We start from the raw sequence: 26,850 nt of genomic DNA, 5'->3' as shown, positions 1-26,850 counted from the left end.
GGTTACACCCTTCCAGCTAATTCGCAGGAAACCAAGTTGCTCTCAAAGTTCTCACGATTCCATGGTCAGAAAAGGCCCTGCTAAAGCTTATGTGCAGCAGATAAACAAAAATAAATGAAACTTTACAACCATAAACCGTAAGAGTGAAGTCACCCAGAGTTTGGAGATAGAGCGGGACGGAAGTGATTCTGGAAACTGTTTTTACCACTAAAAGATGTTGTTTTACCCTTTTAAAGTTTTTTGTGCTGACTTAATGTAACTCCCCAGAAATGGCCAAGTCTCAAATTTCACTATTGTCATAAAATATTAGACTTGAAAAAAACCTTAGGGATCACTCAATTCAGATCACTCCATTTATCATCTGGCTTAATTTTAATTGGAAACCTCTTAGGGTCTCACCGATGTCTGCTGCGAGCTTAGAATTTCGAAATTTACATTAGAGATAGCGTTGCTCGAAGCTGTTGCCTTTTTTGGAACTATCAAATACGTTTAAAAATATTTTTTTCTCTACCACCCCCTTATGCAATCGTAGTAACACTATAAAGATCACACTTATAAAATTAACCCCACAATATTTCTAGGTTTTATATTTTTGCTCACCTAACATCTTTCCTTGATGTTTCAAAATGCCTAACATATTGAAGAAAGAAGCTCCTTAAAACTATGAAGTAGGACACAGTAGTTTCTTTAGGGACACCTGAAGAAGGTAATTGTATTCTATTTAATTAGCTTACTCCCCTAGACCTAACAGACTATATCCATTACAAGTACATTTTGTCTAACTTGCAAAAAAGTGCATTAACAAAAAGTTAATTCACTAAACGTTTGATGTGAAACTATCAATCCTTACGAGATGGCAATTTTTATAATCTTGTTCACTTTTATTAAACAGGTCCTAATCCTGAAATTCAGGTACTACGCACCCACCTGCAGCTAAACATGAACAACAAAAATAAACCCCAAGTGCTTCCTATCCCCCTATGGGCTGAAAATGGGACAGTGTGAATATTTCAAGTCTCTCAAACACAAAGCTGTATTCACTCAAGGGAAATCATTTACATGTGGTTAAGGAAACAGGAAATTTTCACATTGGCTTTAATATTTACATTTTACCAAAATTTTCCTGAACTCAGTAATCATTACTAACACTTTTTATAGTATTATTTACTGCATCTTAAAAATAAAAAAAACTAAGCAGAAAGTGTACAGTTGAAGAAAACTGGATGTCACTCTATACAATGATTTACTTTTGGCATGACAGACTTTATTTTGGCACTTTCACAAATATTTTGCTTTACAGCAGTGACAAAATATTTGCCAGAAATTTTTCTTTTCCTGGCACGGATATTCCAAGCAGTTGTTATTCTATGAATTGAATTTCACTCTGCTTTGCACTGTTAGAGGTATAACCGTTCCTACCCTCTGTAATTGAGGGACACTGCGTGGCTTTAGAAAGCATTGTTTCCTTTTAGTCACTCTGAAGTGAATTGATTCTGTACGTGATGGGGCAGGAATTTGAGAATTAATTAAGGCCATTAAGGATTTAAGTAAACACTGTTCCAAGTGTTGCTTAAAAAATGTTTCTAATGAATTCTGTGGCAATTCCAGGGAATGCTCTCAAAATGAAGTATTCATACTTTATTAAAAGTAAATTGTATGTTGGAAAAGTTGCTTTTTTTGCTGTCTTCCTACTTGGACGGCTCACAGTTTAAAACAAAATTAATGGTAAAATAGAAAAAGGAAATGTTTAGTACAGAAAGTACCAGCCAGGGTACCCTCATACCTCCATCTCCTTCCCCAGGCATCACTCTTTCCAGCCACTCAATCCTAAAGCAGTGAGGCCCTCATTTTAACACACAGAGCCTCCTTGCCTGCCCTCCTTCCCTGTAACGTGAGTTATTGCAGTCCATTTATTAGTTCTTCGGTTAAGCTTCAGTAGACACTTGGAGCACAGTTGCAAAGGTAAATCAATCTATAGGCCTAAGCCTTAGATACCAACATCAGGAAAGCTCCCTTTAGATCTTTGGAATTTAGAGTCTTAGAAGTTATTTGCAAAAGCAGGCATCTGTCTTAATATTGCCATCAGCTATTCAATAAAGGTTGCAAACTTCGAAATTCCCTGGCAGCCTTCCAATATCTCTACCTAGACACACACAGGATAATACATTCAGATTTCCTCTGGCCAATTCAGTAATAAACAGTCTCATCAACAGGCTCTTTGGTCTTGATTTACAGACACTGTGCAACACTCAGAAATCAAACCCACGTCATCCTTGAGAGCAGACAGCCGTTAGCAAAGGGGAGATGTACATTTGATCAAAAATGTACAAAATTTATAACAGTGACATTTTCAATATTAGGCCACATGATTTATTCAGTAGTTTTTATATTCCCAAATTACAATTTATGTCTATTCATAAGACTACAAAAGTTACCATTAGAATTGTCTGTGCTTATAAAATACCAACTTTTTTTTAAACTGTTATATATACTCATTAACACCAGTCTGCAACAAGTTACATAGAATCAGAGGCACTTCAAAGGCTTAAAAAGACGTTTACAACTTAAATGCATTTTTAAGAACAAAAACTTATTTTTCTTTAAACCTCTACTCGTACCTTCAAATTGCAAGAAATTAACAAATACAGTGGCCAAAGGAATCTGCAGCAACTTCTTAAAATACTGTTAGCATCTTTGGGTTTGCTGAGGCTTGTCAGTAACTTACATCAAATCCTCCCAAAAGAAGATCTGATTAGATAGACATGACTAAACAGTTTTGTAGTAATAATCCAATTTTACACATTAATTTGCTGTTGCAAATCTGCCCAAAGCTACAGGTAATGAAAAATAAAGCAAGTGTAAAATGGATAGTCTGACACTTAAAAATTTATACAAAGTGGAAGTTAAAGTTTACATATTTGAAAATCACATATACACTAAATTACCATTATCTGAATTTTCCAAAGACAAATTGCACCATGACAGCTACAAAAGGCATAGGGTTTGGTTTTAAGGGCACAAGAAGGGAGGGCAGAGGAGAGGAGGGCGACAACAGATAAATTAACAAAGTAAGACCAACTTGGTAAGGTCAATCTGAGACATGCTGACACAAATGAAACAGCTTTCATCTTTGAGTCATAGGAAAAAGACAATCATTTTATATTTGCGCATAAAAGTTTAAACCAATTCCATGAACATCGAGGGTTTTCATAACATAATATTTTGCCACTGCTATTCACAGAACACTGCAGATGTTAAATTTTATGTTGTTCTAAAGAAATACATGAAATGTTTTAAATACAATGGGATTTTATCATTAAAGTGCCAGAATGGCTCTTTAATGAAAAAAACAAAAAACAAAGATCTTCATTATTCTATGCAAAAGCTTTATTTTGAAAAGTTCAGTGATCTCATAAATAGAGACACTAAGTTGGAGTTTTAAGCATAAAACTCCTTAGTAGGTGCCTTCTGGTAAGCAGCACTGGATGGTTTGCGTTCTCCAAGGTCATAGCTTCCTTCATCCTTCTTTCTCATGCGATACACCAACAGCAGGATAAGAAAAATTGCAAAGAGAAAGCCAATAACTCCACCAGCAATGACAGCTGAAACAATCAAAAGGAAGATGACTTTAGAAGAGATTCAAGGGTTGTAGACATTAGCTTTATTGTCAAGCCCCATCTACTTACACTTATATAAAAGGCTTAATTTGAAAACCCCAATTAAAGAGAAAAAAAAAAAAACTGGACTCAATGAAGCAACCTGGTAACTATGCAAATCTCAAACTCCTCAGGAAGGTACAGTAATTTCTTTGGTTAGTGTTAACAACACCACCCAAAAACCTCAAGAAGAAAAATGTGGCCTTGATCTCAACTCATTCCATACTTGAAAACTACTTTTGTCTTTTCAGAACTCACATTTCATATTCTAATTTTCTAATTGCTTTTTTCAACACAAAACATAGTGTAATTGACTTAAAATTTTAAAGAGTATATATGAAAAACGCATGCAAATGTATTTCTATTCTTGGACTTGAGACTATCAAATGTTCCTAAATCTTGAAAATTTTCCCCTTTAAAATATGTGCACTTCCATCCAATTAAGTTAAAATAGAAATAACGTTCTTAACACCTTGGGCAGTACATATGTGAACTGCCTTCCCCCTAAAGAACTTTTCCTTCTCTTTATTTTGAAATGTGGAACACCTTCGAGCAAGACTGATGGATCTTCACACTCTGCCATCTCTCTACATCCCGTTGTTCTGGATCAATTCAGATGTTAACTTTCCCTCTTTTAGGCTACCTCCCATCCCCTGCACGATGGCTGGTGAAGGGGTAGGTTGAGGGAGCTGGTGGACAATAAAGACAATGTTTGCTGAGCCTCTTGCTTCTCGCCGTAGAAGCAAGCATCCACAAGACTGCTTTCAGCAGAAAGGTGACAGCAAGCTTTGCTGCACTTTTGAATATCACTTAGACTAACAGAAGCCTATGCAGGCACCCTCCCACCTGACACCCACCAGGATACTCACCTGCTAGGACTTCTGTCCGTTTAAACAGACTGTCTGAGTGTTTCTCAGTATACACATTTGTATCCTCTTCAGATGGGTCCATTTTCCTTTCTGAGTCAGAGAGGTGAACTTTCTCTTTATCAGTTTCTTCAGGTGACTGGTATGGGAAACAGGGAAAGAGTACACTGATTTAAGAAAATGTGCTGGAAAGAAGAAATAATGAGTATATTCCAAAATTCCTTTTTTTTTTTTTCCCCAAAGAATGAGTTTAGGAAATAGTTGGAATAATCATTTGTGTGATGTTTATAGCAATGGGTGAGTGTCATGATGGACCCATGTAGTTCATGGTTTTGCATAACACCCATCTCATGATCAGGCAAGTCAGAGAGCTAGTGAGTTCATAATAATCCTAAGGACATGGTGAGGTTGTTTTAGTGGACATTTCCTAAGATCTCTACTTTCTCACCACTCCTCTAACTTCGGGTCACCATCTTCCTCCGACTGCTCTAACCCAACAGCACTGCCCCAGTTCTCCTTACTCCTTCACTTCTCAACTATACAGGGCACGATGACAACAGCTCCCTTTCAGATATTCTCTCACGCCTGACTGGGCTTTTCCTGTCCCCACTCTGTGGGGAGCAACCCCCAAGCCTTACTCCTAATGCTTCCCCCTAGTCATATCACCTTCAGCAAACCCTGGACCAGGACTTCCGGGGACTTGGGTTGTGCAAGTAGCTCCTCCCTGATCATATCATACTTCTTTTCTCCACCTAGATTTCCTGACTTGTCTAATGAACGACACTCACAGGGTCTCAGACACTGCACAATGCTCAAGTAGAAATCTACGGGAATACCTCTCACAGCCGCCATCTCTAGTCAGCATTATTCCCAACAAGTCAGCAGCCTGCAGGACATTAACTGTTGGCTGTACCACCTTTAACTCTACTCGTCAAGTCTAAATAATTAATTCACTGCTGAATCAGATCAGCCTCTTTTTCTATTCCCATTAATGGCGCTGTATTTTGGGGTGTTCCCAAGTTATCTATTTCGATGCATTTCTTATCATATGTTATCCATGTCACAGCACTGTCAATTGGCCTCCATCTTGCTCTCATATTAACTTCTTCCCTTGGGGTCCCATTTCCACAGCTTTGTTAAGGTGGCCAGCACATCACAGCCCAGCTCCCATCCTGCATCGACCTCAGAACTGCACGTGTTGGGTAGCTTCCAGTCCTCACCAAAATCCACCACTTACTCCCAGTAGAAAACCCTGTGAGGCCATTTCCACCACCTCTTCATCATCAAAAATGATTCTTAACATCTGTGCTATAGTTCAGTGGTCCCTAGTCTTTCCATGAAAAAAATACAGGCCTCCTACCAGAGGTTCCATTTCAATTGGTCTGACTTCAGGTCACCATTTCCCTCTGACTGCTCCAATCCAACAGCACTGTCCTAATTCTCCTTACTCCTTCACTTCTGAGCTATACAGGGCACTATGTAGCTGGCATTGATTTTTATTGCTATTTAAGTTCTCCAGACAATTCTATAGTTTAAGAACCAGTGGGTTAGAGAAGTCCCATTCAAAGGAGTTGTTCATTCTCTAACAGTCTGAAGTTCTTGTCAGCCAACATCACTGATGAAAACACTGTCAACTTCATTGAGGTTTAAAGACTAAATGTGGCTGGGTAGGGAGCCCGAGGTGAGAGGATCATTCGAGACCAATCTGGGCAACATGCTCAGACCTTGTCTCTACAAAAACATTTTTTAAATTAGCCAGGCATGGTGCTGTGTACCTGTGGAGGATCTCTTGATCCCAGGAATTGGAGGCTGGGGTGAGCTATAATTGTGCCACTGCATTCTAGCCGGAGTGACAGAGTGAGACCCTGTCTCAAAAAAAAAAAAAAAAAAAAAAAAAAGACTGCAGACAATAATCCTCAGCTCTACTACTCTTCATAAGTTCCTGAGAGCTTCCCTACCGTCTTCATTAGGATCCACAGTCTAACATACCATGGCTCAGCAAAGCAACTGATTGCTTTCTGAAGGCTAGAGTTAATCCAAAATGGCGGCCTGCTAGTTAAGTCTAGAGGCTTAAAGAGTGTAAGAAGAAAAGACCTCACCTTCTTGGGCTGTGCAAGTAGCTCCTGTGGGACCCTGACCACATCATACTTCTTTTCTGCACCTTAAGGCCACCCTCATTGCTAGGAAGGACCATAAGCTAGACCAGGTGGATCCATTTGCACTCTAGGGTATGTAAGATCAGTAGGTCCCTGTCTCAGTGAGCAGAACGCTAGGCTTCCACTGAAGGTGGTATGTAATAATGTACAATAAAGAGTAATTGTCGTTCTCAAGTTGCAAGAAACTCTGTACTATCTAAACCTCAACCTGCTATGCTTTACAAAAAGCAGAGGCCATAGAAAAATCTTCCTTTCACTGGTACACAATATGCACTGAAAAGGTCACGGTCCTCTCTATTACTATGAGAGAAGAAAATATGATAGGCCTTCCCAGGCCTTCGGGTACCAAAGTAAAGCAGAAGAGAGCAGCTCATTGGCAGTATTTTTCCTGAATTTTTTCTATTCTTCTCATGAAAAGCCCATCATTAATTGGTTGCCTGGTGGAAGGACGGACAACAGATCAGAGAATGGATTATCTGGGTTCTAGTCTAGAAATCTTTTCACTGCTCATTAGTACTGCTTTACTATCACAGGTTAGAAAAGGGAAGAGAAATCTCAAATAGGTGAATACTCAGGTTTGTGACTAAGGAGAGAGGTAAACAAGTTCTGGTGAGAAATGAAATGGACATAAGTAGTCACTGTAATATGAGAGACTGAGTTTAATTTATCCATATCCATATCATCTTTGTTCCATTATTATTACAAATCATATGGCTTCACCATGGGATTTTTGAGTCCCTGAAGTCATTTAAGAGAGTTGATCTTTTCAGTTTCCTCTGACTCAGCTTCTGATCCGGCAGGCTGAACAAAGCGTGCAATTCAGGGATCTGAGAGTATGGGGACTGAAGGGCTCCACATAACTGGAGCCGCCCTGCAGCTGGAGGTGCACAAGCCTCAAGCGGCTCTGGGTGGAAAATTCATTTTTTAAGTCAAAATGTTTTATCGTATGGAAGCAGAGGCTTGACTAAGAAGAAACCATTTTGTAATGTGGAACTAATCTGAAAGACCTTAACTCTTGTCTGAATATATGTGCAAAATCAATCTGCAAAAAGGCAGCAGGGATGATTAAATGAGGCCAAGTAAAGATCTGCCACATCCATGTCCGGTTGTTTGGATGCCATGGACATGGAACAGAAGTAAAAGCTTATGAGTGATGCTCTGCTCAAACAAATAATGAGATTCCTTTTTTTTGCATTTTAGTCACTTAAATTTATAACAAACTAGAGAGGATATCTGTAACAGTGACATTAATGCCACTGTGAGACCGATTCAAAAGCAAAATCTACACTAATGGTATCCTAGAGGCAATGTTCAATTTGGCTGTACCACATAAAGACCAAAATAAAAAATTTAATCATTATTATTCATGTTATTCATGATCAATATTATCATTATCAGTGCTGCGAACAGTGTTCGACACATAATGAATAGCACTCAATAAATTTCCCATAAATGGATGAATTTTTATTATTACTATATTGAACACAAATGATAGTAAGAATATAAATGTATTAAAATAGTTTGGACTCCTTAATTTTTAAGTTCACCCGCCAAAGTTCTATATTTTTTATCTCGATCCGATACAATTACTTCCTTAAAACCAATTTTTAAAAACTTAAATTGGTGGTCAATTCATTGTTGTTAACAAACCAGAACTCTATGTCAAATTAAGTCTTGCTTAGGAAACAACTCTCTATCACTACAAGCCAAAACTCACCCAGGAGAGTTTCTTCCCTCAAGCTAGTGAGTCCTAATTGTCTCTGACTTCAACAGATTTAGTCAAGAGAAGTGGTCAAATAAAAATGTGGTAAGAGCAAAATGCATATTTAGTAGATAGTAGATAACTGTGCCACACACACTTTGAGGCATTCAGTCATCCTACCACCAACTGCACCTACACTTTTCATTTCTCCCTTTCTTTTTTTGTTTCATTCACTCAACTGATACACTGATACAGTAGCTTCTACGGCAGGGATCCAGCATACGCCAGGTGAGTCGCTTTCGGTTCTCATAGGGCTCTCTCCCTGCCTTCCTACCGCCTGGCCTGTGAAGTCTACCACTAACAGTCATTGACTCTTCTTGGTCCTACAGAGAGCACTTCAATTTGGACAGGGCTGGCTTCCTGGCTATTCCACATCTGCGGAAACCCGTCCAGCTGTGCCATTCACCATTCCAGTCACATGCACTGGGAGGATGGAGGAAGAGGAGGAAGAACAAAGGTACTCTGTGGCAAGGGTAAGAAAAGCCCACATGCATTCCTGCCTGAAGAAGGGATGATTCTTACTCTAAGGAAGGCCTGTCGCCACCTTCATCACACAGCCTTCCATATCCATATCCTGTCTGCTGCTAAAGCTTGGCAGCATCTCATTTCTAATCAACAGATGGGTGAGCTCCAAAAGGGGATGCTTGTGCTTCTGAGTTTTCATAAGCCGTATGTTACCCCTGCACTGACTGCAAAGTCTACCACTACAGTTATTACACATGCTCATTTGGTGAACTGGCTTGATCTCTTCTGCTCCACCAAATTCAGTTAATGCTTACAGAATGGTGACTATGTCTCAGGTGCCATGCTACATGCACTCACATTTCATCTTCTTCATAGCCCATAGGAAATGGGTTCAGAAGCTAAAAAACGTGACTGGATCCAGGATTTGAAACGTAGGTCTTTGCCAGACTTATATATGCATGTTCTAACTTCAGTGGGTTACCTATTAGTGGATGGTCAGCTAACTACAATATTAACGAGGTCAAAATCACAAGCTCCAAGTTTTCATTAGCTGGTCACTTTACTCAGGTCTAATGCCAAAGTTCTTATTCTGAATGAGTCAGCTCTCAAAATGAATATATACAGATGTACCCAAGTTCATCAACATCGAGAGAGGTCAAGGATTACATACTACTGATGACAGGCCTAAGAAGACTGAGAAATGACTTAGTGAGACTAGGACCATCTCAAGATGTGACCTGGAGTCTTCTAATTATGTAACCTACAAACCAGGAAACCAAAGAAACAGGGCTTTACTTCTTAACTGGGCTTCAGATGTTCCTTAAGAAGGAGGGCCATGTGAAAAATAGTTGTATATAATTTGAGCCAGGATGACAGAAATTATACGTGGGTAAATGCCAAAGTGATCAAAAAGCGTAAGGAAGAGCCATTTATAACACCAACATTAAGACCATTTGTCCTTATACAATTTTAAGTGGGGCCTTTTAAAAGAACTGTTGTGTACATAGTTCATGATGGGAGCTCCAAAAAAGAAGAAAATAATAAAAAAGGGACTGTGTGTACAGTCAGTAAAGTGGAACATTTATAATAACCTGTTAATGCAATGCAATGGGAAACAGAACACACCTTTGTCTGAGCAGGTATCTTGTTCTGTATATTCAGCGTCGTGGTTTCCACTTTTGGAGCAGCACTAGTGAACGGTATCTTTGGAAGTGGTCGAGATGTTGTCAGCTCTGGACTCTCTACATCCTCATCAGCTCCTGGAAAAGTAAGTGAAGATGAACTGAGCATGGCAAGTATGACACAGATGTCTCCATTATCAGGCACTATTGCCTGAGGTTGACACTGACAGAATCACGTTCTTTCAAAATGCTGGCTCCTTAAAACTTCAGCACAAAGCTTCCTGTGGTCTTCATCATGATGAAGAAGTGATTTCAAAGGTGTCTGTGGGTAGCCTAGCAGGTTTTTCCTTAATATTATTATCCTCAACACTCAAGCAGCAGTTCTTTCACTTGCATGTTCCTTCTCTCCCTGCTTGACAAGATTTTTTCCCATCTACACTGAAACATGTTCCAAATATCAATACAACAGGCTGGGCACGGTGGCTCACGCCTGTAATTTCAGCACTTTGGAAGGCAGAGGAGAGCGGATCACGAGGTCAGGAGATCAAGACTAGCCTGACTTACGTGGTGAGACCCCGTCTCTACTAAAAATTCAAAAATTTAGCTGGGCGTGGTGGCGCACGCCTGTAATCCCAGCTACTCAAGGGGCTGAGGCAGGAGAACCGCTTGAACCCGGGAGGCGGAGGTTGTAGTGTGCAGAGGTCATGCCACTGCATTCCAGCCTGGGTGACAGGGTGAGACTCTGCCTCAAAAGAAAAAAAAAAAAAAAAAACTCACAACAAAACAAAATACAAAACAGGAAAATTCTCCTATGGCTGACTCTTTATTTCATGTGAGTTCCTGCCCATTCTCCTGGGTTTTTGTTTTGTTTTGGTTTTTTTTTTTTTTTTTTTTTTTTTTGAGACGGAGTCTCGCCCTGTCACCAGGCTCAATAGAGTGCAGTGGCACAATCTCGGCTCACTGCAACCTCTGCCTCCCAGGTTCAAACGGTTCTCCTGCCTCAGCCTCCCGAGTAGCTGGGACTACAGGTACATGCTATCACACTCAGTTAATTTTTTGTATTTTTAGAGAGACAGGGTTTCACCATGTTGGCCAGGATGGTCTCAATCTCTTGACCTTGTGATCCACCTGCTTCAACTTCCCAAAGTTCTGGGATTACAGGCGTAAGCCACCGTGCCTGGCTCTCTCCTGGTTTCACAGGCAGATTTTTTCCATTGGGAGTGGATACTCACTAGCTCTCATCCTCACCATCTTCTCCACTCTGCATTCTACTCCCTCCAGGAGCATTTTCCCTGTCATCACTATTAATACTGTTTTGTTAAGGTCACCAGTATCCACAGCACCCAATGGCACTTCTCAGACTCGCCTTCCTCCAGTAGAACTTCCTAGCACTACTGCACATTGTCAAGTGCCATCTGCTTCCTGACAAATCCTATTTCTTTGGGTTCCTACAAGTTCTTGGCTTCCCCCTCAGCTCTCTGGCTATTCTAAGTCTCCTTTGCTGGTTTATCCTCCTCTACCTGAACATCAAATATCAAAGAGTATCTGAAGGTCTGTCCCTAGGCCTCTTCTTACTCTATACTTTCTCCCTCATCCATGTCCACAATGTCAATAAACGTCAAGAAATGAGCTAAGCACAGATGATACCTAAATTTACATCATCGGCTTTTACCACCCCTCTCAAAAGTTAGACTCATATCCAGTGGCCTTCCTGGCATTTTCACTTGAATGACTCAAAGGTACAACACACCTCTGAACATGTCCAAACCAGAACTTACGGTCCCTATGTCTTCTCCCCGTGTGACTTTGTGGTGACTGAAACCCTCTGTTCCTACACACCAAAATTCTGACTTCCTCTTCCTTATCTTGTTTTTGAATCCATTACTCAGTCCTATCAATCTTATCTTATTATCCCTCCACTCTTAACACCTTTCTACAGTTCCAGGGCCACCACTGCAATCCAAGCCACTATGACCTTTCCATGAACCACTGTACCTGCCTTCTCCCTAATAGGCTCCTGAGTGCCTAACACAGTGTCTAAGACATAACGAGCTCTAATCTGGTATTTGTTCAACAAATGACTTTCTACCTGAGCATGATTTTTGTTTGTTGTTGTTGCCTTTTCACTAGAATAGCATTTGAGAATTTCTGACATTCAAATACAAATTCCTTTCAAGTTGATCATTTGTCAAATTTGTAACAACTCAAACAAACTCCAACTCTGTAACTCAAACTAACCAGGCTTCCTCAAACAATGAATGACAAATACCTCTAAATTCCTCAAACAAAAGAAAATGGGTATTTTCCACAGAATCGTATCAATGCAATAAGCAGGTGGGAAAACAACAGGTAACATGCTGGAAATACGTGTGATGATTATGGTTCATTTCTTTCATTTTCTTTCCTTGCTCTGTCACCCAGGCAAGAGTGCAGGGGTGCGATCATGGCTCACTGTGGCTTCAAACTTGTGGGCTCAAGCAATGCTCTCACCTCAGCCTCCTGAGTAGCTGGAACTAAATATATGTGCCACTGTGCCCAGCTAATATTAAAAAAAAATTATTAATTTTTTTTTTTTTTTGGTAGAGACGGGGTCTCAACTATGTTGCCAGGTTGGTCTTGAGCTCCTGAGCTCAAGGGATCCTCCTGCCTGGGTCTCCCAAAGTGTTGAGATTTTAGGTATGAGGCACTGTACCTGGCTCCTGGCTGGTTCATTTCTTAATTAATCAACTGTCTCCTTTAATTTCAAAACATATATATTCATTACTATACAGAAGAAATGGTAGGGCATGTTGGAATAAACACAGGGTTTGGTATTAAAAAAGCAAACAAACCTAGTACTGGTTCTGGCATTTATTAGCTCTGTACTCTTAGGCAAGCAATACTTGAGTATTGGTTTCTTCATCTGTAAAATGGGGCTAATAATAACTAACCCATGAAGGTACATATATATCACAAATACGTATCTCACAGACACGATACATATGTAAAGCATTCTACATAAACTGTTATGTAAATAGAGGTCATTAATAATGATGGGTCCAGAAATATAATGCTGTTTTATCAGCTGACCTAATTATCTATCAACATTTTATATATAATATGCTTAATTCATTCCTATAATGAATCATTTTCTTACAAAGAATAAAACTTCAATGAGAAATGAAAAATTTCAACCTAGGGCTTTTAAAGACCCCCTTTTTTCACAGGAATTACCAAGATGAGTCATCAATCTAGAAGAGGGATGAATCTGTATGAGGGAAGAGATTTGTAAAATAGTAAATCCCCCTTAAGCTGGCACTTGCAAAGTTAGAGACAGGGCCAGGCACAGTGACTCACGCCTGTAATCCCAGCACTTTGGGAGGCCGAGGCCAGCAGATCATGAGGTCAGGAGATCGAGACCATCCTGGCTAACACGGTGAAACCCCATCTCTACTAAAAATACAAAGAATTAGCCAGGTGTGGTGGCGGGCACCTGTAGTCCCAGCTATGGGAGGCTGAGGCAGGATAATTGCTTGAACCCAGGAGGAGGAGGTTGCAGTGAGCTGGGATCCCGCCAGTGCACTCCAGCCTGGGGGACAGAGTGAGGCTCCGTCTCAAAAAAAAAAAAAAAAAAAAAAGGTAGAGACACATGGGCAATCTGTCTCAGATGGCTCTTCTGCTTTCGGTATCTTTATTAAAAACATTAACTCTTTTGTTTGAACCAGAAATCTGGGAGCCCCACTGAATACCTCCTCCTTCAGGTCCCACTGTTCTCCCTGTCTGAAGTAGACTACTCCAAGGCCTATTTCCACCTGGGAAACTCCAGATCACACTATCAAGTACAGCATCAATATCACTCCCTCTCTGAAGCCTTCCTTGATCTCTCCATCAGGGCACTGTTTCTGTCTCTATGTTCCTATGCTCACTCTCTTATTTTTTTTTTTTTTGTTATTTTTTATTTATTTTGAGAAGAAATTTTGCTCTTCGCCCAGAATGGAGTGCAATGGCGCAATCACAGCTCACTACAACCTCTGCCTCCCGGGTTCAAGTGATTCTCCTGACTCAGCCTCCCAAGTAGCTGGGATTATAGGCATGCGCCACCACGCCTGGCTGATTTCTGTATTTTTAGTAGAGATGGGGTTTCGCAATGTCAGGCTGGTCTCAAACTCCTGACCTCGAGTGGTCCACCCACCTCAGCCACCCAAAGTGCTGGGATTACAGGCGTGACCCACCACACCCAGCCTTATTTTCTTTTTTAAAGCAACATTTTCTTTTACTTATGGTATGAATGTGTCTCCCCAAAATCCATGTGTTAAAACCTAATCTCCAATGCAACAGTATTAAGAAGAGAGACTTTAGGAGGTGAGCAGGTCATGGCGGCAGGGCCCTCATGGAATGGAATTAGTGCCCTTTTGAAAGAGGCTTGAGGGACACTGTCCCCTTTGCCACTGAGAACGCAGCAAGAAGGCACCACCTAAAAAGAGTAGAGAGAAAGCCCTCGCCAGAGAGCAAATCTGCTGTGCCTTGATCTTTGACTTCCCAGCCTCCAGAACTGAGACCAATAAATTTATAAATTACTCAAAGTATTTTGCTATAGCAACCTGAATGGACTACGACAACTTATAAAAATAATACTTTTTCAAATACATATGCAAGTATGAATTTGGAAACACAGAAATACATAAAGGAATAAATACAATTATCCTATCACCAGAGAAAACATTGTTAGATTTTATTTACTGAAGTGTCCCTAGAACCTAGAATGGTGCCTGTTCCCCCATGTACTGAGTGATTAAGAAATACTTCCTCAATGAATGAACACCCTCTGTGTCTTCTCACCTTCTAAATGAGCTTTTCATTTTTGACATGACAGTCCCACACTCTAAGAACTCTTGTGTCTCAGAACGTTCCTGTTTTATAGTATCCTGTTTTTGTGCCATTGTTCGAGCATCTGCTTTTCTCTCTGAATTTACTATGTTTTTCTATAAATTTTCTTCTTCCTGGAAGTGGCTGTCCTCTCCCAATTTGGGGGTTTCTCTTTCTCTCATGCTACAAGTTTTTCCTAAATGTCTCGGGAGCCTTGGTTGCCTGTTTATATTGAAGAGGCAAACATTGAAAAGCGAACTAGAAGCTTTGAGCACACAGGAGAGGTGTGTCAAATGTGGGCATCATCCCCTTGACTGAAAATTTTCACTTCTCATTGCAGTTTTATTATTTGTAATACAGAGCTGTATGTTTCACTGGAGAGCTCCCATGCCACTCTCTTTGAATTGGTCCAGCTTCCCAGAGGGGAGCCTCTCAGTCCCCTACCCAGAGGGTAAAAGGACAGACTGCCAGTGTTCTGAAAACTGACTGGGAGAAGACGAGACAACTGGGGATCACACCACATTAAATTATTCTTAATCTAAGAACTTCTTCTCTCTGTTTTACATAAGGTACCCCTAGCCCCATCTGTTCCTGAAATACCCCCGGGTCCTGTTTTATCCTCTCCAGATAATGAATCCCCAGGTTTCCCTCTGAGGTCAGGGAACATGAGCCCCTTTGCTGCATGACAGAGGAAAGGAATCAGGGGATCTACTTGCTTCTTAAATAGACTTCCAGCCAATCATCCTGAGTTGAACACCACTCTCACCCTCCACTGAATGCCACCGATTCCTGGATCCCAAGAGAATAAGTCTGCTGTGTTAACTGGGCTGCTTCTTAGCTCTCCCCACTGCTGATGAACTCGGCCTTCTGAAGCCTGCCAAGTCTGTCCCCACTAGCTCATCTTCCCAGCTTTCAAAACTTCGTGGCTTTTGTTCCCTTTACTGTTTTGCTTGTCCTTATCAGTTCACGCCCAATTCTTTTATTGTCAATTTAGTTGCATACTGACAGGTAGTAGTGTTCAATCTGCCATCTTTAACCAAAGGTCTATATTTTAACTCTTACATTTTTGTTATACAGCCCTTTCCTATATTATGTCACCCCTCACCGGGTATCACAATGATTATTTCTCATGTTTGTATTTCTTTCCTTAGACTCTTGGTCCCCTACAGACAGAGACCAAGTCTTTCTTATCTCTGTGCCCCAAGAGCATGGCACAGTGTGTGGCACACAGCAAATGCCTATGAAGGGTTTCTTGCTTGCTAATGCCCATACTTGAGCCCACATATAGAATGTAGTCCTATCTCCTTGCCCAGGAACTCCCCTCTGGGCCTTCAGTCATCTCTTCCAATCCAGTTGCTTTTCTACCGGATGGTTGGATGGTAGAAGGGACAGATGGTACACTGGTCAAACCCCGGGGTATTTTTAAGCTGGAACCGGGTAATTCTAGAAGGGGCTTATGACACAAGGAGGCAGCACAGCAAAGGAATGAAAGAAAACACACTCTCACGCCCAACTCCCTCACTTTCTCACTATCCCAGCTCCACTACCTTCTAACAGTGTGACCTGAGGCAAGTGAATCTCTCTGTGCCTCAGGTTTTCTTATGGGAATAATGGAAATACTAACAGAATCTATCCTTTCAGAGATGTTATAGGGGTTAGAGCAGTTCCTGACACACAGTTAAGAGCCTCACAAATTTTAGTTACAAGTACTGCTGCTTCATGCTGAAAAACACCACTCCCAGTTCAGTGTAATGTGGTTTCCAAAGTTAAGAACGAAATTTCTTTCATTTATTCACAGCAGTGATCTGCCTAAGGCTAGGGCCACAGCACGAGCAGTGTGGGCCCATGTTTAAGCCTCAGCTTGATCTAACTCATCAGTGGGTTCAGGATTTCAAATGACCCACCCTAACTCTCTTTTACTTGGATGGGGGCTGGGCGTCTGTAGAGGTTGGCAAAGTTATTTTGTTGATTTGCGAAGACTGTCCTTAAGTTTAATTTAAAGAAAACTTACTTTAAGCCTACTGTTTTCTTCAAATTAAACTTAAGGTCAACCTTAGCGAATCAGCAAAATGACTTCGCCAACCTGTACACCCACCTAACAACTCTTGGATTCTAAGATCTGTGAAGTAGGAACCAAAAAGGTCCATAGTTATTATTTCCTGGGACATATTGAAGATGACAGTTACAAAGCACTTTTAAGGTGCTAAAAGAAAGAGGTGCCATGAGTGAAAGATATTTATAGAGTTGTGGGCTATGAAGAACAACTCTTTTCACACTCATTCTGCGTGTGTGATATATATCACTCTCCCAAGAAAAACTAGTTATTTTTACATTAAGATTGCATTGTAAGCTCATTGTTACTAGGTCAGCAACCACCTCTCTTGTCTTTCTCAGACTTTCTGCTTTTCAACTTAAAACATTCACTCTTACATGGCTAGATTTCTACCAAGACACAACTGATTTTAATTTGTTCTGGGTAGCCCAGCTCAATCTGATCGCAAAAGTTATACTAACACAGATGTCTAACCATCTGTTGAATCTGTTACAAAAACCCTAAAGCAAAAAAAGGTCTGGATAAGTCTTACCTACCATGCTGCTGACCACAAATTTCTGACTTGACTATTAATTAAGTATGTGGAAAGCTCTTCCTTTTTTTTGAGCTTCTTGGGGGTTGATATAACTTTGCTGTGTCCCCACCCAAATCTCATCTTAAACTGTAGTTCCCATAATCCCCACATGTTATGGGAGGGAGCTGGTGGGAGATCACTGACTCATGGGAGCAGTTACCCTCATGCTGTTCTCATGACAGTGAGTTCTCACTACATCTGATGGTTTCATAAGGGGCTTATCCCCTCTTCGCTCATACTTCTTCTCTCTGCTGCCACCATGTGAAGACGTACATGTTTGTTTCTCCTTCTGTCATGACTGTAAGTTTCCTGAGACCTCCCCAGGCAGGCTGAACTATGAGTCAATTAAACCTCTTTTCTTTTATAAATTACCCAGTCCCTGTGTTGTTAGCAGGGTGAGAATGAACTCATACAGGGGCCATACCGAGAACAGGGGAAACATTCATCGACTATGGTAGATTGCAAATGTGACCAGAATCCCTTAATCCACAAATAGCCTCTGCAAATGTGACTTCATGAATCCTTTCACTAAGAGGTAGAGTCTGTTCTGGCCTTCTGACTCGCTTCAACCAGTAAAATGTAGTAAAAGTGATGCTGAGCCAAGTTCTAAGGCCTGGCTGCAAGAGGCTTTACACACTTCTACTTGCTGTTCCTGTGAAAAAATGGCTTGCCTACTAGAGAATGAGAGACCACACGAACTGGACCCAAGTCTGCTCAGCTGCCCCAGAGATATGAGTACCCAAAAGCTACAAACCTAATCTAAAGCTGTACACTCAACCGGCAGCTGACCACTGACATGTGAGGGAGCCCAGCCCGCCCAGCCTACATCACCAACCTACAGAATAATGAGTTAAATGAATGACTGTTACTTTAAGCCACCAACTTTTGGGGTGGTTTATTATATAGCCTTAGAGTAGTAATAGGTTACTATTAATAATATTCTAAGGAATCTGAGGATGTCAGTACATAATCATTTTACCTGACTGCTGCATTTTCCTCCTACAATACCCTAGGAATAAAAAAGTGTAACTCTTGGTCTCATCTACAATTTTTAACATAGGGTAGGTGGGTTTATGAAACCAGTGTTTGAGGGATTTCTTGAAGGGTGGTTTCCATGACATCACTCTGAAAGTCTGAATAATAAGATTAAAAGCTAATGTTGACAGAGCACTCTGTGCCAAGTCCCCAAATCTAAGAGCTTTAGATGTGTCAACTTCCTTTTAATCCTCACAATTCTATGGTAAGGACCATTGTTACTTTCCAAAGGAGGAAACTGAGGCTCAGCAAATAAATTCTCAAGATCTCACAGCATAAGTGGCAGAGAGAGCTAGAATCAGCATCCAGGCCCTTTGATTCCAAAGACCATGCCCTTAACCACTGTGCATCCCGCCTGTCTCCTTGAAGTAAGCGCAGTAAAATGTGTGTGCGTGCATGCCTGGAGAATGAGGTCCGGTGTTTAGAAGCAGCCACCTTACCCGAGCCAGATGCAGAAGCATAGTCATCGTCATCAATAGGATACACTCCTGAAGCTTCTTCAATGGAGCTGTTGTCAAGGTACATGTCTTTATCGGATGTCAGCTCTGCTCTCTGAGAAAGGAAAGACAAGGGAGTCAGGCAAATGAGAGATTAAGAAACACACTTGTGTATTTGATTGTTCAGGTACATACCGCAGTGACCACCCCCTCCCACTCCCATGGTCCTCTGAATCCACATCTCTGGCCAGTTTTCCTCAGGCACCCTGACAACTTACAGCAATTTGAGGGGTGAGCACGGATTAATGCCTGCAAGGGAAACCTATACAGCTTAAACCAGTAGAATAAAAACAGTTCAGAGATCTAAACTCCTATCTTGGGCTTATTTTGTTGTATTCCACTAAACTTACCTGACTTTCAGCCATCCCAATGCTAGTTATAAGCCATCTTGGGCATTCTCTTTGTCACTCCCTTACTGGAAAAGGAACGAAACACTTAGGACTTTCTTGGGGATGTATGCAAAGGTATTACGGCTTAGCTTAGGCTAAATAATCACCCAGGGATCCATCAAATCCTACCAGTGCTTGCAGGCCTGGCAATGCTCAGAACTTCACCGCTACAGATGAGAGATCCCCAGTCACATGGGTCCTCGGGCCATGCAGGCCTTTCTACCCCAGCCCAGACCTGTGCTGAGGCCAGACACAGTGCCCGGGGAGGAGCAGTGCCTGTGAGGCTCACCCGACAGGGAGAAAGCCCACTACATGCCTGCTTCTAGGGCTCATGGGCTTAGCACAGCCTTAATGACAAATACAGATAAACCCACACGAGCATTCTTTTTCTGTTACTGGCAACTGGTAATAGCAAATCACACGCTTAATATGGAGAGGGATCAGTCACTAAGTATACCAGTTCCATAGCTTCTTAACTCTTCAGTAAGAGTTTAGTATGAAAATTCAACCTAATCCTGCCAAAAGAAGAAATTGCATGAACTGGAGACAGAGTAGAGGTATAAGACTTTAAAAAATGGTTTTAGTAAATTGATATTTTACTACCATTATCTCACAAAAGCCCAGAAAAAAAAAAAAATAAAGCAGACAGGCAGCTTTTAAACAACTCTTGTTTGGAAACAGGCAACATTCATTATTGTTGTATTTTAAAAGTCATATAGAATGTTTGTTCTTAACAGAAATCAGAAAATAATGTTTCCCTTACTACACTGGCTTTCATCACATTTAATCTTAAAACTTTCTCTTCTAGCAGTCCCCATGACTGGAACCTTCCTAAGAGGACAGGTCCAGCCCTCTGTAACAGTACCACTTTATTTTCTCAGGTTTCAGCGGTTGGCTAGCAAGGCTAAAGTATTTTAAACCTGAGCCCACATTCTCCACCAGGCCTCAGTGCCAACTGACAGCAAAGTATGGGAATCTTTTTTGTTTGAGCTATCACACTGGTGGATTCTGAGAACTGAAACCTTAGGGACTGGTGTTCTAGTGGCCTGGACCACCCTGAGCCAAGAGCGTGCTGCAACTTTTCTACTAGAATGGTCTGAGCTTAACTCTGCAATCTGACACCACCCTGTGTTACACTGGTTTCCAAGGCTATCACCATTCCAGATTGTAATTCCCAAAGCTTGTGAACTGTGTCAGGAGCCCTGTGTTCTACAGCTCTATCATCAACTGCCTCCTCTTAGGTTCTCGGCTCCTGTAAAGGCAAGGCTTCCCTCCCCCAGTCACAGTGCCTGGCATATAGTAGGTGCTCAGCAAACACTGCTTGGGTTGAACCACTTTTTGTGCTCCCATGAAAAAGCCATTCTTATTCCTGCTTGTCTTAAACTTTGTCCCATTAGCTTCCCCTGGAGAACCTCCTGGTTTCTTCTCTCAAATCCTGTCTACTATGAAACAATGAAACAGGCTGTGACTTCTCCACTCCTTATACAACTCCTAATTAGAAAGTACTATTTTAGGCCGGGCGCGGTGGCTCAAGCCTGTAATCCCAGCACTTTGGGAGGCCGAGACGGGCAGATCACGAGGTCAGGAGTTCGAGACCATCCTGGCTAACACGGTGAAACCCTGTCTCTACTAAAAAATACAAAAAAAAGCTAGCTGGGCGAGGTGGCTGGCGCCTGTAGTCCCAGCTACTTGGGAGGCTGAGGCAGGAGAATGGCATAAACCCGGGAGGCAGAGCTTGCAGTGAGCTGAGATCTGGCCACTGCACTCCAGCCTGGGCGACAGAGCGAGACTCCGTCTCAAAAAAAAAAAAAAAAAAAAGGAAGTACTATTTTAGGATTTTGTAGCCTATGAACAGTTTAAGACATAAACCCTCACTGTTACTTTTCATTGTTTCATGTGTATTTTTCTTGCCCCTCAGCAGAGTACAACTCATTGAAAGTAGGTTTTGAATGACCTGTGTGTGTTCTCTGTCCCTCTCAAAATGCATGGACACAAAATAAATATTTGACTGAGATTACTTAAATCAAATTGGCCTTGGACTGAGGTTTCAGAGTTACATGTCACAAGACCTCCAGGATCCTTGTAGTTTAAAATCTCTCCATTTTAAGCCTAGGAGACCATCTGCCCCCAAACTCCCATAGCTTGCATTGCATCTATTTAAGTAACCTCGAGTCTTAAAAGTAAGCAAAATATTCCCTTTCCGTATTAGAAACTTGCTTCCCTTTTCTTAACATCGAATGACTTTCATTTTCCTCTTGGCTCTGTCAGTGAAGTTTGATGTGGCAAGGAGAATACTGAGATACTTAATCCCTATGTGTAAATTGAATTTCAATTCACTAGACGACCCAGTTGTCTGGACACATCTGTCACGCTACCAGGCAGATGGGCCAAAAATGTCTTCCAGAGAATTCTAGCCACCTCACCGTTCAACCACACTGGCAGCCTGACAAGCCAACTGACTTCCTGGGACAGCCGTCAGGCCTGTATTTCAACAAGACTTGGGGTGGAAGTCAGGGTGTGTCTAGAGAAGCTGGCTTGCCATCAGCCACTCAGTTACTTGGGGTCTACCGGGCTCCAGGGTGGTCTCTGGGCTGACCGGATGTTTAATGTGCTTAAAGGTAGCCAAAAGTGTGTTTCTCTGTGATCCAGGGTGGTGAAAATAATTCTGACATCAAAGTTCTCTCCCACTCTGATTTCAGGAGCACCAAGAACACAGGAGAAATTACCAGTATCTTTCCATAAAGTCCAATTTAATATAAAGCAGGGCCCTTTTCACTCTGTAGCAGATAATGAATACCTCGATTGTCTTTCCCTTTAAAAAGTAAAAAATAAACACCCCTGCGTTCATGACAAATTCCTTTTATGAAGACTCCACACTCTGTTCTGAAAGTGTTTCTGAAATGAACATGCCTAGGACGGGAAGTGATTTATGCACCAATATTCCCTTGGGACAAGAAGACAAGCATCTCCTCAAGGCCATGAAAAGGGGTGATTCAAAACTATCGATTTTACACCTGGCAAAATGTGGTCTGCTTCACTGAGGAGAAAACCTCGGGACATACTCTGCACACACTCCCTTACTCCATGGGACCCTGACGCTGGACAAAAGCAACTGGAAGGAAACGCACAGAAGCACAGAAGTCCAGAGCTGCAGCCTGGCTGTAGGGAGTCATAACGAGGCTGTTTAATTTGGGACTGACCATCGCTGTGAGGCAGTGCCAATACTGTTGGCTAACAGGGTCCAGAGTACGAGCTGGGAGAAAAACAAAGCTGGTCTTTCAGACCTTTCCCTTTTGGCTGATGCAAGATGTGAATACAGGAGAGCAAAGGGAGGCTGTGGAAAGCAACAAGGTACAACCAAGAGGAAAACGTGCAGCAGACAGATAGAGAGTTCTGCGTAATGCCACGTTCAGCCAGGGAAACTGAAGCACTACACTGCCTCCACAGATGAAATTCCCAGAGGAGAACGCACATCCAATTCAGTTGTGTAAACCCACAATGCCGAGAAGGAAGGCAAGATACATACTTGTCTCCTATCTCCACCTCTTTGCCTCTGGCCCCCACAGCTCTGGCTAACTCATCATGTTGGGCCTGGACCTGGACTAAGGCCTCCTGACCTGGTCACTGCCCACGTCTGTGTCTTTGAAGCCATTCTATGCAGAGAAACTGTTCTGGAACTCAAACATCATCGTATCACTCTCCTGCCTTTATTGGCTCCCTGCCACATAGAGGATGACATAAAAACTCCTTAGCTGGGCCTAGCACAGTGGCTCATGCCTGTAATCCCAGCACTTTGGGAGGCCAAGCTGTGTGGATCACCTGAGGTCAGGAGTTTGAGACCAGCCTGGCCAACATGGTGAAACTCCTTCTCTACGAAAAATTACAAAAATTAGCCAGGTGTGGTGGTGGGTGCCTGTAATACCAGCTTTTTGGGAGGCTGAGGCAGGAGAATCACTTGAACCTGGGAGGCAGAGACTGCAGTGAGCCGAGACTGCGCCACTGTACTCCAGGCTGGGAGACAGAGCAAGGAGACTCTGTCTCAAAAAACTAACAAACAAACAAACAAACAAAAAACCAAAAGTCCTTAGCCCGGAAGAAAGTTCTTTACCAAGAGGCCTCAGCTGCAGTTCTAGTGTCAGCTGTTGCTGCTTCCTCTGCCTAAATCCCAGGCACCAATACAAAAACACCAAGAAGAGATCTGGTGACACCAATTTCCTTCATATTATACCCCTAAGAGGAAAACTCCTTTAGGATGGAAAATTGAGGAAAGCGACGGTGATCTAGGCCTTCCACATTTGATGATAAAAATTTAGAGTTTAATAAAATGATTCAGCCCAAACTTATATGGTAGTTGTAATAAAAATGACAAGAACAAGCGTTAATTCAATACACAAAAGATCAAGTGTCCTGGAGTCTTGATTTAGTCAGAAACATCACAAACCTGTCCATTTTCTCAGCAAAGATAATATGTAGGATAGCAACTGAACAAATCTATTTGTTTGATTTTTCTCATGTAGATTTCTCAACCTACATTGAACAAATACCATGTTTCAAACTGCCAGTGTGGAAATCTGTTATTTAGAAATTCAAGGCCTTGCTTGAAAAACACAATGCCTTACCCACTAAGCAGAGGTCCTCCACATGCTTTCAACCAGTGCGACCAACACACTGGTCAAAAAAATTAAAGCTCAAATTAGTAAATGTCAAATTTACTTTATGGTTTTAACTTGGGTTAACAACGAAAGCAGAAGGTAGAAAACGTAATTATGGACAACTCAGACTCCCAGATCCAACTTTCAGAAAATTAGCCTTTGAACATAAAAATAAAATATCCATGTGGCCTAATAATAATACATTTCCGTATCACATCACAGACAACAAACACCTAGATGATGCCTCTGTTTTACAGTAAAGGCACATCCAACCCCAATTACGATTCAAATGTATATTAACTTTTATGATGATTACAAAGTGCCAAAAAGGCTATAACTGTGGCTTATCTTTCCATAGGTGACTCAGTAAACTATTTTATTACTAGCAACACACATTGTAAAGGAAATAATAATTAGCTAAAAATTTCTTTCACCTACACAGTCACTCAGAGATGATATACCTGTCCTTAAGCTAAACTTGCCAATTCTGGCTTATGTCCAGCCCAAAGGAACATATAATTTTAGAGCTTGACTGGACACTATAGTCACCAAGATTACTGATTTATTTCAAAAATGAAGAAACAGAACACCAGAGTGACAAAATAGCTCAAAAGTCCTCTGATTCAGCTGGTGGCCAAACTGGAGCCCAAAGCTCTTGACACCTAAGTGTGGGCTCCTTCTGCTGCACTGTAATGCCCCACAACATGAGTGACACCAGACCATTCAGCCTCGGGTTCAAAAGGATTAGCTGAGGCTGTTAAGTTTGTTATGTGCCAGACATTTTGTGCTTAGCATTTTATAAGCACTGGCTCATCTAATCATTTCAACAATCTCCAGGGCCTACCCAGGAGACTGCTGCCTCAAGTCACACAGACCGAGAAGTAGGGACTTGGGACCTCAAAATGTGTGTCACTGAGCGTGTTCAACATGCTGGCTACCTTGTCCCTCCCATTTCCTGTGATTCACACATAATAATAATAAAGGACTGGGGAAGAACCACAATAAGGAGCAGTGTTGAACTTGGCTTAATCCAGCATTTTCAAACTTTGATCATGTAAATTCTCTCTCCAGAATACCGATTTAACATCTTTCAGAACTAGCATTCTTGACATCATAGATGGGGAAAAAAATTGCACTGAGAGTTCTGAGTTCTGGCTTAACAGTTACTTCTCTGCCTAATGCCCCTCAAATTTCCTACATGGAAGATGCCTGGAGCCATGTATACCAATTGTCATTCATTAATTTTTAGTAACACCATTTCTAACAAGCAGGTGCTCCATACAAACTAAACATGTAACAGAAGGAAAGGGCTCTTTGTTTACTGTGGGAAAAAGATACTCTTGTCCTTGAATATGTTAGATATGGCTGACTTACAAGCATACACTGTTGTCTTTACTAGCACTTACTTTAAGCGTTTGCTTACAGAGAACTATCTAGTATGTAGCAATTTCCTAGGCTTACCTTATTATCCTGTATATACATACAAACCATCCATGGAAAAAACCCAAAATCAAGAGTGAGGTCACACATGAAAGAAAATTCTTAATTCCCCCTACATAAGAAATTCTTAAGAAAGGTCTTTAGGCTGGGTCCAGTGGCTCACACCTATAACCTCAGCACTTTGGGAGGCCAAGGCGGGCAGATCACCTAAGGTCAGGAGTTTGTGACCAGCCTGGCCAAGACGGTGAAACCCCGTCTCTACCTAAAATACAAAAAATTAGCCAGGCATGGTAGCAGGTGCCTGTTATCCCAGCTACTTGGGAAGCTGAGGCAGGAGAATCGCTTGAACCCAGGAGACGGAGGTTGCAGTGAGCCGAGATTGCGCCACAGCACTCTAGCCTAGGTGACAGAGCCAGACTCCATCTCAAAAACGAAAAAGAAAAAAAGAAGGGTCTTTAGTTCCAAACTGCTTCAAACATCTTAGATAGTTCTTACTTCATTATACAGAAAGCTAAAGTCTCTTTAAGAAACACTTCAACATCCCTTCCACAGAGTGGGAATGAATTTAAATGATTTACTCATGCATATTAGGAAAACAAACCCAAAGCCGAAAAAATAATCAGGTTACATGAAGGTAGAGCCATGTAAGTCAGCCATATCTAACATATTCAAGGACAAGAGTATCTTTTTCCCACAGTAAACAAAGGGCCCTTTCCTTCTGTTACATGTTTAGTTTGCATGGAGCACCTGCTTGTTAGAAATGGTGTTACTAAAAATTAATGAATGACAATTGGTGTACGTGGCTCCTGGCATCTTCCATGTAGCTTCACATTTAAGTGGAAAGTGGGAGGCACAAGGATGACTGGGCTAGTCATAAAGACGTCAAGTCATAGGCAACTTTGGAGAAATTCCTCTAGTTCCATGAAGCTTCTGAAATGACCCAAGGTCTGGGAGGTGACAGAATTCCTACTGTAATTATTCACAGCCCTTGAAGTCTGAACCACTCACTTGGAATGTGCCACTGATGTTGGCTGCTCCTGTTGGATGCCTCTTACAGACTGGGGCTCTTCTCACACCACGGAGAAAGTAAGTTCCTTGAAGACGCCCAAGACCCAGGCCTGAGCCTGATGCTTTGCGCGTCCTCTCCCTTGACTGCCATTGTGTTCTAGGAACCAACATATGGTAAACGCTCAACAGAGACGAGAAGAAGTCCTTTTTTCAAAGGGGCTGAATCCAAGCTTTACGCCATTTGGTGAAAGGAAATAACCAGGCCCTTTAAAGAAATTACCTGGTTATGGCCGAATAGGAACAGCTTCAGTCTCCATCTCCCAGCGCGAGC

General features: G+C 41.7%; 1 protein-coding gene across 1 annotated transcript in view; it reads right to left on the bottom strand.

Moving 5' to 3' along the window:
• Positions 1 to 1,247: 1,247 nt before the first annotated feature.
• Positions 1,248 to 26,850, bottom strand: part of SDC2 (syndecan 2) — a 126,072-nt gene continuing 100,469 nt past the window's right edge. Inside the window, exons 2-5 of the mRNA XM_023183989.1 lie at positions 18,974 to 19,085; positions 10,031 to 10,164; positions 4,526 to 4,661; positions 1,248 to 3,602 (exon numbers count right to left, since the gene is read on the bottom strand). Of these exons, the coding sequence (XP_023039757.1) occupies positions 3,439 to 3,602; positions 4,526 to 4,661; positions 10,031 to 10,164; positions 18,974 to 19,085 (546 nt within the window). The 3' untranslated portion in view covers positions 1,248 to 3,438. The remainder of the gene's footprint in view (positions 3,603 to 4,525; positions 4,662 to 10,030; positions 10,165 to 18,973; positions 19,086 to 26,850) is intronic.

This window comes from Piliocolobus tephrosceles, chromosome 7, assembly GCF_002776525.5.
Source record: "Piliocolobus tephrosceles isolate RC106 chromosome 7, ASM277652v3, whole genome shotgun sequence".
NCBI classification, from domain to species: domain Eukaryota; kingdom Metazoa; phylum Chordata; class Mammalia; order Primates; family Cercopithecidae; genus Piliocolobus; species Piliocolobus tephrosceles.
Note: the sequence above shows the minus strand (reverse complement) of the source record. Positions and strands in the feature narration are given on the sequence as shown.